An 11,124-nucleotide genomic window follows, 5' to 3' on the forward strand; every position below is an offset into this window, starting at 1 on the left:
GCCACGGACCGGAGACGTCACAGGGCTTGACTTGAGCTGTGGCCACTTCCATGGCGGTTTCTCTGATTCAACCGTTGCTTTGCTCGGACAACTTCCGAGGCTTCAGAGTCTCAACCTCGCTTTCAATGACTTCAACCTTTCCAAGATTGGGTCGTTTAACCGGTTTGACCCATCTGAACCTCTCGAATTCTAGGTTTTCTGGTTCAGTTCCTTCTGAAATCTCTGGTTTGTCCAACATAGTTTCCCTTGATCTCTCTTCCTCTCATTACAGTCCCTTGGTTCTGTCCCTTGACGGCCCGGCCATGGGATCGTTTGTTCGTAACCTGAGAGAAGTGAGTGAGCTTCTTCTTGATGGAATCAATATGTCCTTAGTTCCAACCACCCTACTGATGAACCTGTCGGCTTCCTTTCCTTCTCTTACTTGGCTCAGTCTTAGTAACTGTGAGCTGAGCGGTCACCTCCCTGTTGATATCTTACATTTACCAAACCTGAAGATGTTGAATCTGTTCTCGAACAATGATCTGAAACTTAGCTTACCAAAGTCAAAATGGAACAGCTCAATCGAGCACATGGACCTGTCTTTCACACTCATGTCCGGGGAAATACCCGAGTCGGTCGGAGGGTTAACCTCTCTGAACCATCTGAGTCTCTGCAACTGCATCTTATCAGGGTCGATCCCTGAAAGTATCAAGAACCTCAAGAAGCTTGCTTACTTGGACTTGTCAAGAAACATGCTTACAGGTGAAATCTCGTCGGCTCTCGCAGATCTTGAACAGCTCAACCACTTGGATCTTTCTTACAACAATCTCACCGGTGAAATCCCCGAGTTTCTTGGGAATCTCGACAAGTTGGTGTTTCTGTCTATTGGTGAGAACATCCTAACCGGGAGGTTGTTACCTTCGCTGTTTGCACTTCCCTTCATAGAATATCTGGACGTTGGAGGTAACCAGTTAGAGGGTACTATTCCCGACATTGTGGATGCACCCTTGCACCTGTCTGAACTCGACTTGTCAGATAACTTGTTCAATGGAACAATACCATCTTGGTTGTACCGGTCGCCTTCACTTCAGTTCCTGTACCTCTTCAGGAACAGACTTGTCGGTCATCTAGGAGGGTTCCAGTCCAAATCTTTGATGATCTTTGATGTCAACACTAATTTCCTCGAAGGCTCAGTTCCGTCCTCCATCTCTGAACTCGAGCAACTTCGAGGTCTTTTCCTGTCATCAAACAACTTCACAGGCGTTGTTGATCTGATGATGTTCTCTGATCTCAAGAAGTTGTTTGTTCTTGATCTCTCGTATGATCATCTCTCTGTGACGAGCAGAGCCGTTGAAGTGGATTTCGTCTTACCCGAACTGCTGCTTGTCTACTTGTCCTCATGCAACATAACTGAGTTCCCCAGTTTCATCAAAGCCCTCGTGAACTTGAACAGCTTGGATCTGTCCAAAAACAACATTCACGGGCAGATTCCTGATTGGGTTATGGATGTGGGTAAGAATTCTTTTTACTCATTGGATCTTTCTCAGAACTTATTGACGAGTTTTGAACAACCCTTCCGATGGAGAATGCTCGGGTACCTTAATCTTGGGTCAAACTCTCTTCAGGGTTCGGTTCCGATTCCTCCACTCACCGCAACTTTCTTCTCAGTCTCTAGAAACAGTCTTACAGGCGAAATACCTTCTCAGATTTGTGATTTGCCATCTCTAGAAATTCTTGATCTTTCTCAAAACATGTTGAGTGGTAGCATTCCAGGTTGTCTTCTGAACTCCAGCTCGAGCCTTTCGGTGTTGGATCTTCGGATGAACAACTTCCGTGGTTTCATCCCGACAACGCTTCCGAAGTTGTGTAAACTGAAAAACATAAACCTCAACGGGAACCAGTTACAAGGGTTGTTGCCAGAATCCATATCCAACTGCAGAGACCTGGAAGTTCTTGATGTTGGCAACAATGGAATCAATGGCAGTTTCCCATCATGGTTGGATTCCTTACAGAAGCTAAAAGTTCTCGTCTTGCGATCCAACCGGTTCAATGGCTCTGTAGCGGTTCCTAAAACAGTCTCACCTTTCCCCAACCTTAGAATTCTCGACCTCTCCAACAATAACTTCGACGGTCCTTTTCCGACAAGGTACGTTGAGAATCTCAAGGCAATGATGAATCTTGACGAGGAAAGTCAGAGCGATCTGCATTACCTGAACGAAGGAAACTTCTCCTACAACTATTCCGTCAGTGTGAATATAAAAGGGTTCAGGTTCGAGATGATGAAGATACTATCCATCTTCACAAGCATCGATCTATCGAGCAACAACTTCCATGGCGAGATACCAGCAGGCATAGGGAGGCTCAGTTTTCTCAGAGGACTCAACGTTTCACACAACGATCTTGTCGGTGAAATCCCGACATCAGCCGGGAACCTGACCAAGCTTGAATGGCTAGATCTCTCTTCAAACAAACTCACAGGGATGATCCCGAAGCAATTGGCCGACATCAATTCACTGTCATTCTTGAACCTTTCTCAGAACTTGCTCACTGGACCAATCCCAGAAGGGAAGCAGTTCAACACATTCCAGGCCAGTTCCTTCGAAGGAAATATGGGTTTATGCGGATCGCCATTGCCGAACCCTTGCGGAGGTGGTGACAAAGGAGGAGGAAGACATCAAGGGATGGACACTGACGAAGACGAGGAAGACACTGAGTTTGAACTGGATTGGAGAGTGGTTCTAATGGGGTATGGATGTGGAACCGTGTTCGGTTTAGGCATGGGGTACATCGTGTTTCAGACAGGAAAACCTGGTTGGTTAGTAGCTTGCGTGGAGGGCACGTCATCGACAAGAAGAAGAAGATGATGATGATGAAGATGGACATGAAAGAGAATAATAGTTGTATCCATGCAAAAGACCATCAACCTTATCTGTAATCTCCCTAGTAATATATATAACATATGATCATCATAATATAATTATACTACTATGATGAGATGAGATGAGATGTAACATACTAATATATAATGATTATAATTTAATTACACTATTAATCTCTTCACTGATGTCGATTGTTCACTGCTGCTCGAGGTGCAGCATCACCTGAGTAAAGGTCGACAGTACACCTCGAAGGTGGGTCCCATTACTTTGACTATTCAAGATCTAACGGTCTAGATTCGATCTCCGCCACTCGCAAAGGTGCTGACATGTGGGTCCCATCTATAGGTGAAGCCCTGATCGAGTGATATTACGGCAAGTGGCGGATTTGGATGGGCGATTACGCCACGTTATATATAGAAAGAAGGAAAACTACATCTATAGTAAGTTTTTTTTTAATTAGTGTTGATTTATTGATTACAATATAATATGGGTCCGAAAATCACGTATTTATTAAATTGTATAATAATTTTATTCTCATAAAGAAAATATTTTTATCTTTTAATATTAGGCTTGATTTTTTTAAATAACTGCTGGTTAAGACAAAATAAATGTTAGTAAATAAGTGAACGAGTTTGTGATGGAAAGAAACGAAATGTAAATGAGTGTCTTTATATATTTACTTCAATAGTTATTTTCATACATTTTTAATTTGTCCGGTATATTTCAGGATTAATTATTGGGAATAAATCTCCTTAACCTATATATTTCCTAGATTTTAGGATCTATATATATGGTACTCAAAATAAATTTTCTATTACAAATACATAATATCTATGATAAAAAAAATAACTTAACTTTTCAAAAATTATTTTTTAAGAGTCAATGGAGTTTTTAGGAACCAACAAGCCACAAGGTGCTTCTTTTCAGTAAAAATATTTCCTTTTTTATATTTCAAAAAATCATTTTTGAAAAACAGAATATGATTTTTACGTTTCTTGTTTACTCTAATTCTAAATTATCATTAATGTTTTATAGTTAACAAAATTTTCCAATCAAATTTAAAGAAATTATTGTACTTTCAGAAGTGATTGAATTATTCTAACAATAGTCAAAATGAATAGAAATATCATCATTTAATTCGATTTGATTTTGTTTTAAAAATGGAGATATTATAATTGTACTTAAAACAATTTTCTCTTTTTAATTGTTAGCCACCCAATATTACTTTTTCTCCTCCTATTAATGAATGAGTGTGTTATTTTCTTCACTAACATTTATAAATACTTTTTCCATAAAAACATACATTTACAAAATCTAGCTGGTATATATATATATATATATATATATATATAGTTATAGATGTAGATATAGTAAACGTTCCTAATATAAAATGGATATCATATTGAGATTTTAAAAAAAAAATTACACCATCCTAAAAGTAGAATAGAGGCAGAGGAGAGTGTTTATGTTGGTGTGAAAACGAAGAGTACAGTCAATACAGGACTGAGGGGAGAAAGCGAGAGAGAGAGAGACAAAGTGTCTGTTCTGTTCGTGTCTTACCCATCTCTGGAATCAAAGAATCTTTTTTCGAGCCTGAGCGAAGACCAAAGAAGAGGCTGAGGTTAGGGGGGAAAACAAGATTTGGGCTAAAATTTAGGGTTTCTTTTCCTCTTGGACTCTCTTGGGGTTTCTTCGTCTAGCTTGGCCAGGTACGTCATGCGAGAAATTCTTGAAAATCTATGATTTTTTCATCTGGGTTCTCTTCCAATTTTAGTAAAGTGAAGTTTTTTCTTGTACTGGTGTCGAGGGTTCTCTCGGGTACTGAAATCTTTGATGTGAAACCAATGGGGGCTTTAATGGAGGTCGGATTAATGGTTAGATTCGTCTAAGCAGGAGGTTTCGTGTGATTGTTCTGGAGTTCCTTTAGGACTAAATTTGTGCGGCTTCGTTGAAAATGTGCTTGTTCTGCACTTGATTTGGCTTCCTTTCATTGCTGAGGAAATGTATAATGTTCGAACTGCGAGTGCTACAGAGACATGTTCATTGTTAAAAATTCCTTTTGTGCCTCCATGTGGTAGATTTGCAACTCATCTCCTGTTTTTACAACTCATAGTAGTCAGTGTTCTCCATAAAACATTGAATCGGGATTTAGTGGAGCTGGGTCTCCCATGGGTAACATAATTTGTTTCTTGGACTATGGAGAGATTAGGTCTGATTGTCTTTGCTACACAGGCATTTTGAGATTATACGAGTATATAGCCACAGACGGGTGCCAGAAAAGTGTGTGTTTTTCTAGTGGGAACATGATGCAGCGATTAGGTGTCAATTAATGTCGATTTTGGTATATTGACAGTTCTCTTTATATGGAGATGCTGTTAAGCATTTGGCAAAGTTCTAGGAGATAGGTTTCTGTCTCGGATTCTGTCTTGTCACTATGGCTTGTTTGTATTCGTGAGACTTTATTCCTTTTTCTTAGTGGTTACTTCAAAGCTTGCCCATAGATAAGATTGCTTTGCACCTTCATAGTTGGTCGTTTCCATGAATTATAAGTTTAATCAACTGGGGGTTCCTACTTATACTTATGATTATATTATGTTCAGATAAATATGAGGAAATGTTTTATCAGTTGAACAATGTGGAAACGTTATGTCTTTGTGAGTATGAAAATGGCAAAAGAACTAGATATGCTTCTCTCCTCCTGTCATACTGTTTACTCTGGCTGATTTCTGTTACATTGTCATGTTTTTCTTACACTAGTTGTATTGAGTCTGAAGCAGTGGTTTGATTATGTTTTACATCTGTTGTTTTGTGAAATTCTTCCGAGTGTTCTGAAGCATTGTTTGTCAAAGTTGCAGTTTAAGAACAGTCTATTATTCTTACTTTCCACATCACATTTAGAAAGTAATGTTTTCATATTGAAAATCAAACTTATTCTGTTGATATCTTCAATTGCAGCGTTATCCATCTTACAAGTAATCAAGTGGCCTGACGACCTGAGCCTGGCCTTTCGCTGCAGTATCATGATACTGATTTTAATATTTATGACTAGCTGAGCTTCTGTAGTTTGAACAGACTTTCTCAGGCTGTGAATTTTAGCTGTGACCAGGTCATGAATGCGTGGCTGGTGTCATGCTTGAACCAAAGGAAGCTGATATACCCATATTGTTCCTGGTCTTGGTTGTACTTCCTGTTGTAGCTTACATCCTATTAGGAAAATGGAGTGAAGCTTCAGAGAGGAGGGGGAAGCTGAACGTGCTCGCTCAGATGGCGGCTGAAGAAGCTCTAAAATCTGAGACTGTAGCTGTTCCAAGTGGTGCCCCAGTTGTTTTTCCTTCCAAGAATAATGGGTTACATGCATGTGCGAGGTGTTTTAGTCCAGCTACAACACGGTGCTCGAGATGCAAGTCTGTTAGATATTGGTAAATTTCTTACTTTTCGATACAAAAGCGTATTCTTTTGCACCTAAATTGTATTCACTTGCTTGTAGTTGTATTTTGTTTAAGAGTTAAACCCGCTGTTTGAAGTGTCCTCTATGAGTTCACTTTTCTTTTTCTTTTGACTATCTGTAGCTCTGGGAAGTGCCAAATAATTCATTGGAGGCAAGCTCATAAGGATGAATGTGTCCCTGTTGAAACCTGCTCAGCCTCATCGGAGAAGGTTGTTCCTAAGGAAGATTCTGTTTTGCATGCCTATGGCATGGATTCTTCCTCGTACAGTTATGGTGGTAAGCAGGCTGTGAGGGGGAAGACGGCTTTGGAATTGGATAATGGAGTACATCCTCCCAAAAATACTGTAGAGTTCTCGAGCTTGGGTGGCCCCCAGGGTGGTAATGGTTCTCAAGTCTTCATGCAAGAAAGAAGTGCAGAAAAACGAAATTCTGGCAAGCCCACCCGAGGATCATCTAGAACAAACAAGGGTCTTGTGCTTGATTCCTCTGAAGAAGCTTCTTGGGGAGAGACCTCCTTTTTAGGTTGTGGTGACGACAACAACACATTGAAGAAGGTTCACAATAAGCATAAGGCAAGTTGTCCTCAAATATGCATCTCTTTGCAAAAATAAAAAAATAAAAAAAAATTGCAGAACAGGAAGTAGGTATTTGAACTGCCATCTGTTTCAAACCAAGTCTAAACCTTTTGAGCCATCAGAAAGTGTAGTTCTATGGGTTAAATTAGTTAAAAATCGTAAAAGTTTTGGACGATAACACTTTAGCCTGGTGACCAAGTACTCTGTTAAGATATTGCAATCAAACAGATTTTTTTGGAGTCCTTTTCCTTGGGACAAAACAAAGATTCAGAACGGTCTACGTCATGCTGTCTGTGCCTTTTTATTAGCATGATCAAAACTTTTTGGTATTTCTGGCGTGGAAACCAAGTGCATGCTTGAATTGTTGGTTAAATTCATTAAACTGCACCTGGAATTTTAGCCATTGCAAATTTTTCCTGCAGATGAAAAATAACAACAGCTTTCTCGTGGAAGAAAATTCTACAAGGCATGCTGCCAGCAGCTCTTGTACAAGGATGAACGAACAGTCTTTTGCAAGGTGTAGTGTGCAGGAAAATGTAAAACAACACAACTCAGATCATAACAGGGCAGAGGCAAGAAGCTCGTTTGGGTGTTCAAGCACACAATGCCATGCAAAAGGTGGGTATAAAAGAATAAAAACCTGTTACTGAATGTACATAATATAAACATTATGTTCTTGGACAGGCAAGGCAAATAATTTTAGCTGTCAGAGAAATGAAATTTATTCTGTTTGGAGACAACTTCGGTTTGGTTTTTCAAGTTTTTAATCCGTCCCTTGAATTAAATAGGGGCCAGAACTGCTAAATTGCCCAAATCAGGTGTCAAAAAGTCCGGTGGTGAACATCCTTGTACAGAGACAAGCAAGAAGGGAACAATGGCTGAGGAATCAAGTAAGCTTGTTGAAGAACCTATCTTTTGATATAAGAGCTATTTTCGGTGTCTCAGTGTTTTATCTGTTATGCAGAGACTAGTAAAGATAAGGACATTGGTGCTGCTGAAGAAAACAATGATATCTCAACAATGGGTATTATGAAGATGATGGGTTTAAGAAAGTCTACAAAGCTTACTAGACATAATACTGCCGAACAGTATGATGATAGACACAAGAAGCTGAAAGTTAGTTTCCCAGTGATTTTCCTTCTCTCTGTATTTCTTTTGTGGGCTGCAAGTTATTATTTTCTTCTCCATTTTCTCTCATTTTATAAGTGGCATTAATTCATTTTCTTCAACTCTTTTCAGATGCTTTTTCCCTACGAGGAATTCGTTAAGTTCTTTCAGTCCGACGTGTTTGACCTATCGCCTAGGGGCCTTGTAAATTGTGGAAACAGGTAATGGGCCATTTCTTCTTTTTGTTTTGTTTGATGTAGCATTTGAGGATTGCTTCTTGTTAAGAAAATTGAATATTTTAGAGTGTTAGATAAAAAAGACACTCTATCCAGTATAGAGTATCACAGCTGGTATATATATATATATATATATATATATATATATATATCTGTTTGTTGTGTTCTTTTTATATTGACTACATCTTTCTTCTTCAGCTGCTATGCAAATGCAGTCTTGCAGTCCTTAACGTGTACGAAACCGCTTGTTGCTTTTCTGCTTCGGCGATTGCATTCAAGAACATGTACTGCTTCTCACACTTCTCGTAGCAAAAGCTTTCTCTTAGACTCTTTCTACTACATGTCTGATTATCTGGCTTATATTATGTTATTATCTGTGACAGGTTGTCGGAAAGATTGGTGTCTTATGTGTGAACTCGAACAACACGTGATGATGCTTAGAGAAATCGGTGGCCCGCTTTCGGCTAGCCGAATTCTCTCTCATATGCGGAGTATAAATTGCCAGATTGGTGATGGAAGTCAGGAAGATGCTCATGAGTTTTTAAGGTTTCCATTATTTATCATCTGGGTTTCTGCTTGAATCCTAATTCGATTTCAGGATGCAATTCTTTTCTTCTTTGTTGTTCCATTCAGCAATGAACATGATGCTTCTCAGGAAATAGTCTATTAATCAAAATATGGCTTCAAAATGCAGGCTTTTGGTTGCTTCTATGCAATCCATATGCTTGGAAAGACTTGGCGGCGAGAGTAAAGTGGACCCGAGATCGCAGGAAACAACATTTGTTCAGCATACTTTCGGTGGGCGTCTCCGTTCAAAGGTGTCTACATTCGGAATCTTCCTGAATCTGATATCTGGTTTATATTTCGGGCTTTTCGTTATGTTTCCTCTTTCTATCCTATATAAGGTCAAATGCTTGAGGTGCCATCATGAGTCAGAAAGATACGAGAGTATAATGGATCTGACGTTAGAGATATACGGATGGGTTGAGTCGCTCCAAGACGCATTCACTCAGTTCACTACACCCGAAGACCTCGATGGAGAAAATATGTACAGATGCAGCAGGTTAGATGATGATGATGAACAACTCTGTTTTATCCTTTGTAATGAAGAAACCAATTGTAATTGACTATTGTGTGATACATTCTCCATAAAAAGGTGTGCTGAATATGTCCGGGCGAGGAAACAATTGAGCATACATGAGGCGCCAAACATTCTCACAATTGTTCTGAAGAGATTCCAGGTATCATCATATTTACCGGTGGGCAATACCGAAATGGGCAGCCCTTGAACTTTTTGCATATATTTTAATCTCCTGAAATTTGGTATTTGGTATCGAGAATTCAATAGGAAGTTATCGCAGGATCCATCTGCCTTAGTTCATTGCTCTTGGTACTCATTACTCGTTATCTTATGCGTGTTGCTCCGAGTGCAGGAAGGAAGATACGGGAAAATAAACAAGTGTATAACTTTTCCCGAGATGCTGGATATGACTCCGTTCATGACAGGGACGGGAGATATCCCTCCGCTCTACATGCTTTATGCGGTTGTGGTTCACTTGGATACACTGAATGCATCTTTTTCCGGGCATTACATATCATATGTCAAAGATTTACGGGGCAACTGGTTCAGAATAGATGACTCTGAGGTGAGTCCCTTCTGGCGATTCTCTTCTTCTGCAGCTGTGCCGAATGAGCTTTAGGTTGAATTAACCGAAACATCCAACATTTTCGAGGGAGCAGGTGACAAGAATCATAACGTTCTTGAACAATTTTTTTTCCGACATTTCTTGATTTGCAGATTCATCCAGTGCCCATGAGCCAGGTGATGTCAGAAGGAGCGTATATGTTGTTCTACATGAGGTAAATAATCTGTTCAGGGGACCGAGTCCCGAGTTAGAATGGTTTTCCAACTCGGGTAATGAATTCTTGTTCTTGAACTTTGTTTTCAGATCGCATCCCCGTCCTCAGAGGACAGAACATAGCAGAAAAACTCAGGTCAGGCATTGCCAGACCCGAAACCAAACACAAGAAGGGAAGAAACCGAACAACCACTTCGTTGGCACTTCAGATCGCAACCAGCTTAGACCGAGACCAGATCTCGGGGAGTTCTCAGATGACTGGTCTCTGTTCACAAGCTCGGACGAGGCTTCCTTCACGACGGAGTCCACCAGAGATTCCTTCAGCACCATAGATTACACAGAAGCCTGTAATCCCGACTCGCCCTTCTCCATCTTCAACAACCTGTACCCCATGGAAATGTCTCCACACAACACTGTCGCCTGCAGAATGTTCTCAGGTACCAAACCCGAAACCCGGTTTTTCCCCGAGGAGAAGAGTTACAGCAACACTGTCATGGATTCATCCGGGGATTATTACAGTAGTATGTATGTAAATTATGGGCCTAACCTCGGATACGACGGTAGTTTCTCCGTAGATGGTAGGGAAAACCTTAACTCGGATTCCCCCGACATTTTTGTTGTATGAGTAAGCTTGTGTTTTGTCGGGGCCATTGTCCAGCTCATTGATAATCAGAAGTATCGAGTTCTCGGTATGATCCTTCATCTGTTCTTCTCCACGACATCCTGGAAAACACATTCTGATGGATGAAGAATTATATTGTCGGATCTGGATCTGAAAAATCTCAGTACGAGATGTAATCATAACATGAACATAATCATGTTCATTGTTCACTGAATCACTACTGCAAAGGTTTAAAAGCCCTGGTAACAAAAATTAATGATGGGTATAAATCGATAATAATTTGGAAATATGGGGCCAAAACATAAAATAGAAAAAAGTGAAGACTTTTTCATTTCCATCCCTTGAGAGAAAAAGAAGACCGAAGGAGAGAGAGAGAGAGAGAGAGAGAGAGAGAGAGAGAGAGAGAGAGAGAGAGAAGA

At 40.1% G+C, this 11,124-nt stretch overlaps 2 protein-coding genes across 2 annotated transcripts; both read left to right on the plus strand.

Annotated features, from left to right (window-relative positions):
* Positions 1-50: 50 nt before the first annotated feature.
* LOC104813299 (receptor-like protein 12) lies at positions 51-2,843 on the plus strand. Its single transcript, XM_010540866.1, has one exon. It carries the CDS (start codon positions 51-53, stop codon positions 2,841-2,843), a length of 2,793 nt encoding a protein of 930 aa, XP_010539168.1.
* A 1,473-nt stretch (positions 2,844-4,316) lies between these two features.
* LOC104813300 (ubiquitin carboxyl-terminal hydrolase 15-like) lies at positions 4,317-10,708 on the plus strand. Its single transcript, XM_010540867.1, has 15 exons — positions 4,317-4,567; positions 5,814-6,277; positions 6,428-6,878; positions 7,304-7,499; positions 7,670-7,771; positions 7,846-7,997; positions 8,121-8,209; positions 8,423-8,508; positions 8,608-8,770; positions 8,919-9,042; positions 9,130-9,287; positions 9,381-9,465; positions 9,658-9,870; positions 10,023-10,084; positions 10,174-10,708. The coding sequence occupies exons 2-15, from the start codon at positions 5,988-5,990 to the stop codon at positions 10,706-10,708; spliced, it is 2,706 nt and encodes a 901-aa protein (XP_010539169.1). The 5' UTR covers positions 4,317-4,567; positions 5,814-5,987.
* Positions 10,709-11,124: the final 416 nt, after the last annotated feature.

This window comes from Tarenaya hassleriana, unplaced genomic scaffold (genome assembly GCF_000463585.1).
Source record: "Tarenaya hassleriana unplaced genomic scaffold, ASM46358v1 Cleome2, whole genome shotgun sequence".
Classification (NCBI taxonomy): domain Eukaryota; kingdom Viridiplantae; phylum Streptophyta; class Magnoliopsida; order Brassicales; family Cleomaceae; genus Tarenaya; species Tarenaya hassleriana.